Source organism: Chionomys nivalis, chromosome 3, assembly GCF_950005125.1.
Source record: "Chionomys nivalis chromosome 3, mChiNiv1.1, whole genome shotgun sequence".
NCBI classification, from domain to species: domain Eukaryota; kingdom Metazoa; phylum Chordata; class Mammalia; order Rodentia; family Cricetidae; genus Chionomys; species Chionomys nivalis.
In genome coordinates this window covers 84,462,319-84,478,163 of record NC_080088.1, presented here as the reverse complement: position 1 = coordinate 84,478,163, position 15,845 = coordinate 84,462,319, and the positions used below count along the sequence as shown (strand labels likewise).

Genomic DNA, 15,845 nt, shown 5'->3' with positions numbered 1-15,845 from the left:
GCTGTCACTGAGGGACAAGCGACTTCACATGTGACTACACAGGGCTATTGTGAAAAAATGCAAATCTATAGCTGGAAAAAGGGAAATGAATAAAGAATTAAATAAGACCATTTATAGACTACGAAAATGGAAGAGCCGGGCGCCTGGCCTGTGGAAAGCTGCTCCTAAAGCAGCAGTCCCCTGTGACCCAGCAGTCCCACCCAGGCAACAAATGTCACCCTGTCTGGGAGGTCCGTGGGTGCTGTGTAAACCATCCCTACGGCGGCTAGTGACAGGATGACTGGGAAACGCAATCACTGCCGCTAGCCCATGCGAGCTGCAATTACAAGCGTGAGCCCTCACTCGCCACCAGGAAACAAGAAAAGCCCTCGCTGTCTCACTCCCGCCTGTAAATAGCAGCCAATGAAATGTGACCTCCGGAGTTTCCAAAGTCTACCATGGCGCTTCAAAGCGTGTTTTGAGTTGGCTTCACTCCACCCTCAGTTCAGGCGGACCAATAAATGTGGCGTAAATATAACTGACTCCAGGATGTTTGGGAATGAGGCTGTAAAAATCCTCATTTCTCCACAGCAGAATTTGCAAAAGGAAAAAAAAAAAAAACTTTTATTTGAACTGATCATTAGAGGATAGTAGCACTGGGAGTTTTGTGTATCTAATGCAACACCTTCCTATTTCCATTGCAATCGTAATAAAGGTTGTAGCCAGTGCCGAACGTGGTGTGCACAACGGCTCAGATCTCTAGCGCGGGCAGCAGCTTCCAGCCTCCCCTGTAGCTACATGTGGCTACTCACTGGATTCTGGTGGAGAGAATGAAGACAGGGGTAGAAGCGTGTGGATGGGCTGGGGTGGGGATGTGGAAGAGGTGTGCCAGGCTCACCTTCGGACACTGTGGGTATACCCTGTCTGTACCTTATTCTAGTTTCCCTTCTGGAAAAATCTAGGATATGTTTGCACACCCCGTCCAGCACTAAGGAGTGATGGACGCCAAAAGTCGTCATCACGCAGGACAGAACAAATGAAGACATCTGGGGTTCCGAGATGGCCAGCCGCTCTCAGAGAAAGCCACGCGTCTCACAAAAGTCCCCTCATCGTGGCAATTTCAGCACTAGCCTTAATGAAAACAGAACCACAGACAACTTCCCCTTGTGTGTCCTGAGACACCAAGATGCATCTGAAAACTTGACCAAGATTAAAATGACATTGTAACGATTGGGCTTTGTTTCCTCAATGACTGGGACTTGCGGAAGACACTGTAGTGCGGCGGTGCTGAACACCTTTGGTCCCAGTACTTGGGAGGCAAAAGCAGGTGGATCTCCAGGAGATGGAGGCCGGCTAGGTTTACACAGCAAATAAATACATTAATCAGTTATCTTTTAAAAATAAAACTCTTCAGCTACTTCACTGGAAAAAGAAGACAAAGCAAAGCACTTTTACAAGATAAGTTAAAACCACGTAATATTTAAAGGTATGTGTTATCCTACAAACTGCATCACCCAATACCTGTATGTGACCCAAAATACCAAAGGACTGTCACATGCCAAAGGAGCACATAAAACAAACTCACTTGTTCCCACAGAGAGGGCTGGATCTATTCCAGAAGTCTTCCTCCTTGAGCTGCCAGTTTTTAACGGAGCCTTTGACGAATCCCGACACCATGATGAAGCACAGGACCAAGACGTTAATGCAGGTGAACACTTTGTTGACCATGGCTGACTCTTTGACACCAAGAGTTAACAAGCCTAAGAAAAGGCACAAATAGAAAGCAGAAAGCTGTGTAGAAGTGTTGGCCACGTCCCACATACGAGTTCTGTTCATTCGGAGACAGGGGACAGTGGACAAAAAGACAGGGGAGGAGGAAGACAATGGGCACGGGACCTCCAAAGATCTCTGAGTCTCAGGGAACACGGCTGAACTGTGTGTTGCTCTAGGAGCGGAAATCGAAACAACCACAGATAGTGAGATGCTCGCGTTCCGGATCCTTAGGGATTGGAGGAGGGCACTGTGCTACCCTAAGTGTCTGCAGAAGTCTGGACCGTGGCAGTCAGCCTTCCACGATGAGCAAGCCCTTGGTGGAGGATGAGCAAAGTCTTGATCCTTGCATCAAGCAGGGAAAAGAGACTATAAGGAAGTAAAAGGGAATTTATTCTCTCTGAGGAAATGTCACTTGTTTCAATTTCTTGGTAGGATGAGAGGTTTATCGATGAGGAATGATGCAGGTTTACTTGGCAATACCAGTCATGATGGCAGTGACCATTCTTCGTGTTCTAGGAACTGGTAGCATATATGGTCCCTCCTCATACTTAGTATACATAAAACAATGTCTAAGTTTGACCAGTTTTAGCTCATAAACTCACATTAAAAAACAAAACAGAATAATCAAGTGACCCCAAAACATCCTCACAGCCTTGGAACTCCCACAGTTTGGAATTTTAAGTGCCTCTCCTACACATGCGCGCACACACACACACACACACACAGAGCGCTCATGTAGTTAAAGTATATTCCACTAGGTGGTGCTGTTGGGAGGCAGAGCACTTTCAGGAGGTAGGGTATACTGGGAGATCACGGTCATGGGGGCTGCCCTTGAAGGGAATTGTAGAATGTAGGGCAGAATGGGGCCCCTTCCTTTCTTTCTCTGTCCAGTCATGAATGAACAGTTTGGCTCAGTCTCATGGCCCCATGACAATATTCCTCCACACTGCAGACCTGAAATAATGGGGCAAGCTGACCGAACTGAAGCCTCAAACACTGTGAGCCTAAATAAACCTTGTTTCTTGAGACGACGCGAACTACAGTGATAGAAAGACAGTTATCACGTGGCTAACTTGTGATAGACCTGAGAAGGGGGCCAATGTCACCCAGGAACCAACCAGTATGGTCTGAGATCATGCCCTTCCCATTGGCAACCTCTACACATTTATTAAAAGCCATTGAACACATCAGATGAATTCTGAAATACTGACGGAGTCAATAATCAGGGGGAACATGCCACAACGCTCCTGTGTGTTGCTTTCTTTAGTGCCCCTCCCTCTCGTGTTCATGAAAACAAAAACCTAACTAGAGTAGCGCAAGCATATTTTCTGATATTGGTTTCTGCCAGCTGGACCGAGAATACTGCCAAGGCTGGCCTGCGGGAGGTGACTTCCGCTATGCAGTGTGGAAGGAAAACTATGTTACTTTCAAGATTTATCCAGGACTTCATAACTCCTAACGTCTGATGAGAACTATGTTCCGTGTGTGTCTAGCAAATGCTCTGTGGAGAAAGATGCTCATCTGAGCATCAGGGACACAGACCACTGTCACCAGCGAGCTTCTGCCATTGGCGGTGTCCTGCAGCACCTGGAACTTTCAAATTCTGCAAGCACGACTTACACATTGGCAGGATGTTCTCATGGTTGCGAAAGTGTCAGTAAAACCGCCCCCAAATGCCTTAGAGCCCAGGCGTACATTCCTCTTCCAGAGGGCGCTCGCTGCCCCAAGTTTTCCTGGCAGACAAACTACTAGTTTCTTATTCAAATGGTCACCCACTGAGTCAAAAGGAGGGACAGCCTTCAGTGCTAACAAGACCTCACCCGAGACTGGCACCAGACCTCAGCAGCTGTAAACACAGGCAAACCCTGGGATAATCTGTAAGCAATCACAGGGATGGGGAGAAAACAAAACTGTCTACATACATTACAAAAGAAACCAAAGAAAGTTGGGAGAGGCACCAAAGAGACCAAAGCAAGAAAGCAAGAGGGACTGGGTGGTTGGTAACAGCATTGGCCATGCCTGGTGAGGCTGAGGGCTCCACCCTTAGTACCACCAATACATGAACGAACAAATAAATATAAGAAACAACGTAATCTTACAACAGGAGTTTTACCCATTGCCCCAACACAGCCTGTCTGTCAAAATGGGGCTTTACCTGTTAAGATGAGGATTATAATCACAGCTAGTATGTCAGGGTTTTCGGCCAGCACCCCGGGGGCATTCAGGGCCATGTGATTTCGTGAGAACTGTCCGATGGGTTTGCCTATGAGCTCGTCGAACGTCGCGCTCCAGGCTCTCGCCACACTTGAAGTACCTGCCACAAAACACACGGTGACAATTAGAGGAGCGGTGGTTAGCGGAGGCCCCTCCTCAGGTCTGCTGTGACAGCGCCCATTCAGGGTCATCCTGCCACGTTGCCATGGAGTTGCGGAAACTGAACAGTCTCGGGGGTAAAGCCAGATGCTCCCAGGGAGCTCAGAAAGAAGTACACTTTATCCTCAGCCAAGATCTATACTATGTGTTTCAGGGGCATGTACGTGACCTTATGTGTGTGTTACCCTGATGTACAAGAGTAAATCTTGATCATAAATTCAGACTTCAGATTTTTCAGCTGTGTATTAATATAGCAACAGCAATGTGCATTCAGTAGAAGTCGCACTCTGAATTTTGATCTTTTAAGGGTCTAGCAGTATTTCGCCTGTAGCAATGCTGGAGAGAGCCAATGACTAGTCAGCGCTGCCCTTGAGGGACAGGAGTGGAATGCTGCTTCTAGGCAAGGACATCGTAGTTTAGGTGGAGGGTCTGCACTTGGACTGCCTGTATTTTCACTATATTTATATTTTCGAGGGGAGCGTTGATTGGCAGGGTCTTGGCATACAGCCTAGGCTGGACTCGAACTTGCCATCCCCCTGCCTCTGCTTCCCAAGTACTGAAATCCCAAGAGCATACCACCACATTCATTTTGATACTTTTGTTATCAGATCTACTTATTAGTATGTAACACTGATAAGCGGGGAAGCATCTGTATGTGCAGATAAAACACACAGTATGACATGTATAAGCATGAATGTATGTGCACGTGTATGTGTATATCACAATAAAATAAATAACTGCCCTCCGCAATTGATGCCCTGACATCATTTGCTCATTTGACAAGTCAGGAAACCGACTTCCAAATGCAGTCTGGTAACCACTGCTTGGGAAATCCTCCCATGAACCCTTGGCAGCAGGGAAAATGGCATCCATGCCCTAAGAACTCACCTCAGAGGTAGTCTACAGATGAAGTGACATCATCTCGGAGCCAAGCCTATACCACCCAAGCCTGCCACTTTGTACCTGAACCCAAGGGTCATGGTATCCCCCAGATTGCAAGGCCACAGTGAAGGTGCATCTCACTTCTAGGTGCCAGACCCAAGTACCCTAGCTACAGAGAACGAGGGGGCTGTACCCCAACAGCCGGCAGTACTGGCTGCTCTCATTTTTTTTTCTTTCATTCTGAAGATGCCCGCTGCCTCTCCGGTGCTGTCTGTCGAGAAAGGGCACTGGAGGGCCAATATTCGCACCTGGGCTTTTCCTTCCATTCCAGGGGCCTCACCCAGGACTAGGGTCTGAATTGACCATAGAACACAGGGTTCCACACAAGGACTCAACTTCATTATTTGCTCTCCTGCTAAGTGTTTTTCCAACAACTCAAAACTTTAACCGCATTTTTCATCCACTTATTAAAAATTCTGTGCATGAAGGCTATGAGCCTAATGGAGAAAAATGGTCTGTCTGCCTTGCCTGCTCAAGGAAGCAGCTTGCTGCAGTGATGTTCCAAGTCCCACCCTGCTGGATACCCCAGCCTTCCTTCCCAGGCCACCCTGTTCCCATTTCAGAATCACGACTTTAAAATGCATAACCATAGTCACGTTCTTTAAAATCGAAAAACTCTCCTCCCTCAATAGCAAAGCCCGAGTATGGATTCCCAACTCGTTTTCATGAGTCTCAGAACTCCGGGACTCCGGGAAATACTGTGATTTTTGTTGGTCTAACAGCAGCCAACACTTCAAGTTCACGGCTGTTTTACGCCCAGGTAAACCGCCTGGAAACGTAACAGCCCATTTTCAAAAGCTCCGCTCCCACTGAGAAGTGTTGCCATGTGAGCAGCATCTGTGATTGCAAGACTGAAGGCTGAACAGGAAAAGAAAAATGACGAATTTTACATTAGAACCATTAGAGCGAGCTCTACTGGCTAGCAGACACTGGAGCTGCTAGGAGAGAGAAGAACCGCCCACTGGACGCCTGAGCATCAGTGATAGCCTAACGAGCTGGCTATGGCATCCCCCAGGAGGTCCCTGAAGGCGGCGACAGGACCATGGCCAGGGTTCGTTGCGAGAGGGGAGTAGACTGGGATTTCACAGGCGGTTGTGTGTAACGCTAACGTTTGGTGATGTATATAAGAAAGGCTGGGTGGGCCGGGCGGTGGTGGCTCACGCCTTTAATCCCAGCACTTGAAAGGCAGAGGCAGGTGGATCTTCGTGAGTTCGAGGCCAGTCTAGTCTATGGCGCTAGCTCCAGGACAGGCACCAAAGCTACAGAGAAACCCTGTTTGGAAGAAAGGCTGGGTGGGATGGAGGATTAGAGTGAACAATGGTTTAAAATAGGCAGAAATTAGACCTAGACGTTGTGCCTCTTAAGTAGTTTCAAGGGAAGAAACTGTGGCTGTGTCTACAAGTGCATGTATAATTATTTATTAGAACAGCAAATATAATCCAAACAGTGCAGAAGGTCGTGCAGTAAGGTGTCTTGTACGTATAAACCCACAGACACAAGGAGAAGCAGTCAATGGAATATTGCCATGGAGAAACCATTATGATATTTTGATTTATAAAGAGAATACACACACACATACACACACTTAGGAGTTGGGAGTATAACTTAGTGGAAGGACATATGTCTAGCATATGCGAGCCCCTGCATCTCTACTCAACCCTAACTTGTTAACAATGGGAACTGTTCGCATCACACACCTCCAGTAAAATGGCCAGAGCAAAGCAATACTCAGTAAATACTGTTTCTGCTGGTTATGAGGTTAGGTGTTTCTATTCTTTGTACTTTTCTGTTTCCCAAAGTGTCGTCTATGGTGATATATTTACTGCAATGATGGGAGGGAGGTCTAGCAAAAACAACACTACGTTTTAAAGTTAGAATTATCCTATGCATCCAATGGATCAGCAAGTATGGTCGTAGTTGGCCTAGCTTGGTCCCCGCTCATGGGTGCTGAGCTCTAGCTTTTTGTCAACTTCATACAAGTCGCAGTCACGGGGAAAAGAGAGCAAGTCTTCAGGGCTTTTCATGGTTAATGATGGATGTGGAGGATGAGCTGACTACAGGTGCCAGCCACCCCAGGGCTGATGGTCCTGGGTAGCATAAGTGGGCAAGCCAGTAAGTAACGTTCCTCCAGGTTCTCTGATTCAGCCCCTGCCTCCAGTTTCCTGCTCTGACTTCCCTCACTGATGGAATGCAATCTGTAAGCTGAAATAAACCCCAGTGTCCCCAAGTTGCTTTTGGTCTTGTTTGTCACAGCAACAGAAAGTGAACCAGGACAGAGGCAGATGAGTAACGTCACAACAGTGACTCCTAAAGACCCCTTATTCCCTGCTAAAAGCGAGAGGCGCACACACACAGCAGTCAAGCTGGAGGCCCCTGGAGATACACTCAGTCTTTGGGGGAGAGGAGAGCATCTGTAACAAACAGGATTCAGAGGACAAAAGCTGCAGGCCGGAGGAGACGCAAGGACATACCAATGATGTACGAGAGGATCAGGTTCCAGCCGGTGATGAAGGCCCAGAGCTCCCCCACCGTCACATAGCTGTAGAGGTAGGCTGAGCCTGTCTTGGGGACGCGGGCACCAAATTCGCCGTAGCACAGGCCAGCCAGCACCGAGGCCAGGGCAGCGATCAGGAAGGAGATGACGATGGCGGGACCAGCATTCTCACGGGCCACTGCACCAGCCAGGACGTAGACACCAGCACCCAAGGTGCTGCCCACCCCAAGAGCTACCAGGTCAAAGGTGTTGAGGCAGCGGGACAGGCGGCTCTCCTCCCGACTGCAGTCCACCACCTTCCGACGCAGCATCTGCTGGCCCAGGCCGAGCAGGTTTTTGCAATCCATTGTGCTGAGCAAACCTGGCAGAGAAGAGAAAAGACTCAGTCTTTGGTTCAGCCACCGCCACGTGTCACCTGCGGTCTCACGTTGCTGCAGGATGGAGCACAGCGACGAAGCCCTTTATAAAAAAACATCACTGCTACAACGTTTTCAGCTTAGCATTCCACCAACAACCGTCAGATTCCATGGGGACAGTCTCAGGGTTTTCCAGGACACACAGATACACAGAGTTGCCCTGTCCCAGGTGCCGGGGCCTCCACATTCATTTTAGTTCTCATGGGTACAGGTGACAGCTAACTGAGAACACAAACAGTGAGTGACACTGTTCCCAACTGCAGCTGTGACTTATACTGTATTATAACGAAACGCAACCAAATTATATAGTAATTACTAAAACCCCTAAGTCTTGAACAAGCCAATACTCCCGAGCTCAGCGGCTCTCCACCCGTGGGTCAAGCCATTCTGTACGTCAGGTATTTATATCACGATTCATAACGGCAGCAAAATTACAGCAATGAAGTAGCAACGGAATAATTTTATGGTTGGGGGTCACCACACCATGATGAGCAAATGCATTAAAGGGTCGCAGCCTTCTCAAGGTTGAGATCACTGCTCTAGACCGTGGGATCCATCCCTAGAATAAACAAACAAACAAATAACACAAGAAACAGGGCATAGGCTTTATGTGAAGTATGAACTATCTTCACCGTCTTTCTCTAAACATGAAGCTGTCTGTTTCGGAGGAAGAGTTTACATCAGCGGCAGCAGGCGGGTGCAGAGAGAAGCCACCAGGACAGCTTCGGAAGACTACAGTTATTCTTTCTTTTGCCCTTCACAGTTTTCATCTTGACCATCAGTTGGTCTTTTGTTGACCTGACTTAGGTCAACAATGAAGTAAGACGCTGATAAACAGAAGTCTCAGGTCTGGAAAAGTCTACTCTTAACCACCCACGGCAGCGATAGCCTGCCTGCCTGTCTCCTGACATCACCGCAGGCTCCAGGTCACGAAGGCGCTGTGGCTGCTTCTTCCTGTGTTTTATCTGCTGGCTCCATAGAAAATCGTATCATCGAGACCCGTAAAAGTTTTAGTTAGACATGGGAATCCCCCCTGTTAGATGAGGAAAAATAACTTGTAACTAGGGTCAAACAAGGTCCCAGGGGTCCCAGTGCTCTGCTCCTCTTCTGGGATACAGGCAGCCCTGCAGGTGGGAAGGAAGTGATGGCCCCTGACACCTATGTGGGGGCGGAATCTCAAGGAAATGATGGGCAGGTCACAGAGAGGGAAAATCCCAGAACCCCAGAGTTTAGAGCCCATGTAAGAGAGTTCGATAGCTTTCCAGTGTCTACAAGGAAGGGATTATTTTTGGACGTATCCACGCCAGGTGCAGATGCTGGTGTCTGCTAAGGCGGGCAGCATGCCTGGGAAGTAGCAAGCTTCCTCCACATCGGGCTAAGGCTCTGGGTGCCAGGAGAAGCAGGAAGTACTGAGTCCTGATACTGCCGCACACAGGGGGCATATGGATAAAATCAACTGGCGAGTAAGTGCTTGGGTTAGCCATTGACAGTGAAGGTTCAGCTTTGGCAAATGACCCTGCTGCACAAAGCCTGTGCCCGAGTATGAAAAGAGCATCGCAGCCCTCGGGGTGGGACTCAGCGCTAGAAGTCTTGCTCAGTATGCATGCTGCCCCGCCCTCCAGCCCCAGCGTGTTTAAGAAAGTTTGTAATAGCCAGAACCTGGAAACAACCTAGATGTCCTTCAATGGAAGAATGGATGAAGAAAGTATGGAATATATACATATTAGAGTACTACTCAGCAGTAAAAAACAATGACTTCTAGAATTTTGCATACAAATGGACGGAAATAGAAAACACTATCCTGAGTGAGTTAAGCCAGACCCAAAAAGAGGAACATGGGATGTACTCACTCATATTTGGTTTCTAGCCATAAATAAAGGACATTGAGACTATAATTCGTGATTCTAGAGAAGCTAAATAAGAAGGTGAACCCAACATAAGCATCCCCCTGAATATTAACCTTCATCAGGCGATGAAAGAAGACAGAGACAGAGACCAACATTGGAGCACTGGACTGAAGTCTCACGATCCAAAGGAGGAGCAGAAGGAGAGTGAGCACGAGCAAGGAACTCAGGACTGCGAGGGGTGCACCCACACACTGAGGCAATGGGGATGTTCTATCGGGAACTCACCAAGGCCAGCTGGCCGGGGTCTGAAAAAGCATGGGACAAAACCGGTCTCGCTGAACATAATGGACAATGAGGACTACTGAGAACTGAAGAACAATGGCAATGGGTTCTTGATCCTATTGCACGTAATGGCTTTGTGGGAGCCCAGGTAGTTTGGATGCTCACCTTAATAGACCTGGATGGAGGTGGGTGGTCCTTGGACCTCCCACAGGGCAGAGAAACCTGCTTGCTCTTTGGGCTGAGGAGGAAACAAGACTTGATTGGGGGAGGGGGAGGGAATGGAAGGTGGTGGCGGGGAAGAGGCAGAAATCTTTAATAATTAAAGAAATTAATTAAAAAAAAAAGAAAGAAAGTAAAACGTACAACTTCTCCACATCGCCTCTTGAGAGCCACACCCAGAAATAGATTTCTGAACCCCCTTAACGTAGAAAAAGAACTCAGAGACCTCAGACCAGGACAAAACGGCTCTTTTGGCTAGGCCAGGGTGCAAAATATTTAGGGACAGACCTACCTGGGTCTCCACCAGCAAAGACAGGACGCCAGCCAACACCCACTCCAAGAACCAACTCACTGATACTGCAGGGACTTCAAAGTCGCCTTCAGACTGAGGATCATTAGCCTGATACAGAGATCCTCCTGGTCTCCAGGCATCATGAGGAGGGTAAGAAAGTGTAATCACAGGGCTGTCGCTCACGTCCCCCCAAACACATGCAAGAAAAAGGCCCTCTGCCATTGGCGTAGGCCTTGGTAACAGGGAAGTGAGAGGGGGCACAGCTGGGAGCAAGGCTGTGCCAGGTGCTGTGGGCTGTGGGCTGCTGAAGAGGACACTAACTGTCTCCCTAACTGCCCTGTGGGGTGAGAGCAGATGCGATACTAATTCACTACGTCCAGGGTTTATTTTAAGGAGTACCCTTTGTGTCTCTTCAGAGATATTTAAAAACTCTCAGGAAGGTGATGTCAGTGATTTGGATGCATCTGTCCACCTCTTCCACTCGGGCGAGGCTTCCGAAGCGGGACTTAGCACCAGCAGTTGCGAAAGAGATGAGGCTTCTCTGTCCAGAGAAATACATTCATTTGCAATCCCCCCCCAAAAGAAAAACCTTAACACACCCGTGTCTTTCTGGGTTTTCAGAACGGCCTGTGCCCTCACGGCCAGCTCCCGCCTGCTGTCTAGTGTGACACACTAACCCACCACTCCTGCGGGGAACAGAAGAAAGTCTGTATTTGTTCAGGGTTTAAGAAACCACACCAAGCCGGGCGGTGGTGGTGCACGCCTTTAATCCCAGCACTTGGGAGGCAGAGGCAGGTGGATCTCTGTGAGTTCGAGACCAGCCTGGTCTACAAGAGCTAGTTCCAGGACAGGCTCCAAAACCACAGAGAAACCCTGTCTCAAAAAACCAAAAAAAAAAAAAAAAAAAAAAAAAAGAAACCACACCACACAGTCGATAGAGACAACACAGGAGCTGGCCAAGCCCTGCACCTGGTGGACCGTGGTGTGTGGGGGCATGGAACTTTAATATGAAGGGCGGGATGCTCACAATATAGGGACCTGCTACCAGGTCCGAAATAAAAAAAAAAAGAACGTTGTAGGATGCTGGCCATTGTGGAGGAGGAGCATTGGTGACATGATTAAGGAGAAAGTTATGGAGAGGAAGTGATTTCAAGGTAGAAAGGAAAAGGGAAAAAAGACAGTCGCCATGACTATGGTGGTTTGGGATGAAAACAGACCCATAGGCCCATAGGGTGTGGCACTACTAGGAGGCGTGGGCTTGTTGGAGTGGGTGTGGCTTTGTTGGAGTGGGTGTGGCTTTGTTGGAGAGACTGTGCCTCAGTCTCTTCTTGCTGCCTGCAGATCAAGATGTAAGACTCTCAGCTCCACGCTGCCATGTCCCCCTCATGATGATAATGGACTGAATCTCTGAAACTGTAAACCAAGCCCCAATTAAATGTTTTCCTTTATAGGGAATTGCTGTGGCCATGGTGTCTCTTCACAGCAACAGAAATCCTGACTAAGACAATGACCATGGCCAAGATGATCAAAGAAGTGATCAAAGGAATTCACTTCTGGTCTGTGGTGAATTCATGTGTCCACAAGGCACTGGATTCTTGACCCAGGGGATTCAACAGGAACAAAACACAAAAGAGCAAGTCTGAAGGGAGGCTGCTAGTCTGGGGAGGAGCGGTATCAGGAGGATACACCTCAGCCATTTAACACACATCCTAGGAGAACCTTCATTCATGGAAACCAGGTCCGTAACATGTGGACGGCACTAATGGATCAACGCGCGAAAGAGCCACAAATACTGACTGAAATTTCACTTCATTATGGATGTCACTACGTGAAAAAGACAGGAGAAAGAGTCATTCCCCCCCACACACACACCAGTCTAACAAGAACCATGAAGAATTTATAGTAATATTAGACATAACAATGTAGCCTTTAAAAACAATCACACAAGCCAGGCGATGGTGACACAATTTTAAACCCAGCACTTGGGAAGCAGGCAGATCTTTGTGAGTTTGAGGCCAACCTGTTCTACAAGTCAAGTTCCAGGACAACCAGGACTGTTACACAGAGAAACCTTATCTAAAACAAAACAAAACAAAACAAAAACCCAACAAATAAAACCACACAGGCCTGGAGATAGGACTCAGCAGAGAAAAGCATCTTCCACAAGACTGGGGTTCTGGTCCCAACACCCACATGGTGGCTCACAACTGTCTGTAACTCAAGTTCCAGGGGATCTGATGCCCTCTCTGGGGCTCCATGAGCATTGCATACACATAATCAGAAACAGACACTCATTTAAATAAATATTGAATCTTTAAAAATTACATGACTCCAGAAACTAGCACATAGCGTAAGGGGGCCTGAGAGAAGAGAGCAGATCCAGAAAATGGCTAAATTGTGCCTCCTGTCACTGCTTTCCTGAAGAACCAGAAATGTGCCATCTCACCCACCACAGAGGCTCCAAATCCAGCCAGACCCTTCACCTCACACAGGAGCCTTGGTTCTAAGACGTGGCCCTCTCCTGAGGCCCTCAAGACACACCGGATGGCACTCTCAAGCCTGTCACAGTAAGGCACAATGCTGTTGTAACAGCCAGAGTGCCCGACAGTTATCCAGGTCTTGATAACTTTAACCTCAACCTCCTCTTACACCATCAGAAAGCCCGAGAGCCTCACTATCTTCCTGCTGATTCGAAGGGGGCCGAAGGCAGACCTCCCATCCTAAGACTAAACCCGCGTCATGTGGGGGAGCTGCAGGAAAGAGGCCTGGGGTCGAGGGCAGGACATGGTTTGGGACGACTTCCAAAAACCATAGGGGAACCACCAGGGACAAACACCCAAGAGAAACAGAAGGGAAGGAAGATTTCCTCTGGCTTCACTGGTTCCAGACCTGAGGCGGAACATCACAGCATCTCACTCATGCGCTACAGCAAAAAGGCTCCTCTCGGGGCCAGAGAGAGAGAGCAAAGAATGCAGCCAGGATGAGACACAGCCAGGAGAATGCCCCGTCGCATTTCCCCAAGCAGGCCCTACTGTGTTATGGAATAAGCCTTTTCTATTGTGAAGACATGTCTTTGCCAAGGGGCCAGCTGATTGGTTTGATAAAGAGCTGAATGGCCAATAGCTAGTCAGGGAGAGTTAGGCGGGACTTCTGGGCAGAGAGAGAAGGAGAAGAGATGAATCTAGGGAGATGCCAGAGAACACGGAGAGGAAACAGGAGGGGCAAGATGGAAGAGAGGTTAAAAAGCCACGAGGTAAAACATAGATTTATATAAATGAGTTAATTAAGTTATAAGAGCTAGTGGGACAAGACTAAGCTAAAGGGCAGGCTTTCATAATTAATAATGAGTCTCCGTATCATTTCTTGTCAGCTGGAAGCCCAAAGAAAAATCCACCTAAAAATGCCACTGAATTATGAAACATCGGTGGACTGATCCATTGGTTAAATAGAGGCTTCATGATCCAATAACCTCTCAATGGTGAGACCCACCCAACACACAGGCCTTTGAAGACACTTTGCACCCCCATGCTAACAAACTGTTCTCTAAGGTACAGATGTGGAGCGGGGGTTGGGGAAGAAGCCACTAACATAGCCTCAGCCCTCAGCCATGCAAGAAGTTAAGGACTGAGCTTCTCATGGCACCAAGATGATGGAGCAGTATCGAGACCCCACACACACCTTGCAGAGGCCCAAACAAATAAGCCTGGGTGTGACTAACTCTGGCTGTGACAGAGGCACCCAGCCTGACCCCAAAGGACCCAAGGCCTTCTTCTGGCTGTGCAGGCACTCACACACACATGGTTCACACACACACACACACACACACACACACACAATCATGGAGATCACTATCCCTGTCTCAGCAATGCAGGTCTTCTGAAGCCCCGGCAGGATAAAGCATTGGGGGACGATGTAAAAAGTCAATTGTACTTTTCTTAAAAGCAACCTTAGAATCTCTATCATCACATCACTGTCACTGTTTTCCTTTGAAATCTTGATCACAAGGCAGGCAGGCCATGAGGTCAGCTCTGGCTTCTTCACAGCAGTGGGGTTTGAACCTGCTTTGTCAGAGACCCCACCGGTTCCATCTGCCTCACCACACACAGGCCTTCTCAAAGCCGATAGCCCAAATCAGAAGCGACCCACCCCGATTATGGAAGACATCAACCAGAACAGCAACACAGATCCTCTCAGGGCCACACATGGACAAGCTATGTGCACGGGGTACAGGAGGCTCCCAAGCCTGCCAGGGGCAGCCCTAGTGGAGCAGGAATCCCATTAAGTAGACGTCATTCGTCTTCCCCTGAGGTGGAACACTGGGGCCGTTACTTCCCTGGGCCTTCAAGGTATCCTGAATGGTGACAGCAATTTTCTGTGGCTCCTTTGAGAAACATCTTGAAAGAGGACCAGGAACAATAATAAAGCAGAGGATTCCATGCAAAAATCCATTTCACTTTCGATTGGTTAACTAGCAAATAGTTTCCCAGCTCATTCATTTACTCAGTCAGCACGACCTTAATGAACCTGGGCTGGTCCCAATATACATGCAAACCAGGGAACACACCTTACCTAAATCCATTTCACTTTCGATTGGCTAGCCAGCAAATACTTTCCCAGCTCATTCATTCACTCAGTCAGCACGACCTTAACGAACCTGGGCTGGTCCCAATATACATGCAAACCAGGGAACACACCTTACCTCCTGGAGTTCTAGAAACTCCACTCACTCCTCCTCAAGTCTTCCCACCATCACAAACAACATAGAAAAACAAAACAACGACAACAGCAACAAAAAAAAACATGGAATTCCTACAAAATCCAAAGGTTCAAAAGCAGACAAAGAGAAGAAGCCGCAGAAGACGAGTAATCAAGGGAACTGAAGAAAAAACAAAACAACACAACTTGGTGAGCGGGGCCTGGTAGGAAGAAGCAAGACGAGACACCCGAGCCAGGCCAGGCCCATGCAGCGTATCTTTAAAGTCAGAAGCTCAGCTGTCTGTCCTCTTATAAGGAGGGAAGGGTGGAGCCGCGATGGTTATGTTGCTCAACTCACATAGCTCAGATGTAGCAGGGCCAGGACATGAACGCAAGTCACCTGCTTCCCAAAGCCGGGTTCTCTGCCAGGGCTAACCTGACTTGGTTTGGGTTTGATGTTATTGTTTATTCTTTGGTGCTAGGGAGGAAACCCAGAGCCTCAGGCACGCTAGTCACACCACCAGGCATCTACT

The 15,845-nt window shown here is 48.2% G+C and overlaps 1 protein-coding gene across 2 annotated transcripts in view; it reads right to left on the bottom strand.

Moving 5' to 3' along the window:
- Slc7a1 (solute carrier family 7 member 1) overlaps positions 1-15,845 on the bottom strand; it is a 71,000-nt gene that overhangs the window by 15,765 nt on the left and 39,390 nt on the right. For both annotated transcript variants that reach the window (XM_057764341.1, XM_057764342.1), the window contains exons 3-5: positions 7,539-7,922; positions 3,908-4,066; positions 1,565-1,739 (exon numbers count right to left, since the gene is read on the bottom strand). In XM_057764341.1, the coding sequence (XP_057620324.1) occupies positions 1,565-1,739; positions 3,908-4,066; positions 7,539-7,908 (704 nt within the window). In that variant the 5' untranslated portion in view covers positions 7,909-7,922. The remainder of the gene's footprint in view (positions 1-1,564; positions 1,740-3,907; positions 4,067-7,538; positions 7,923-15,845) is intronic.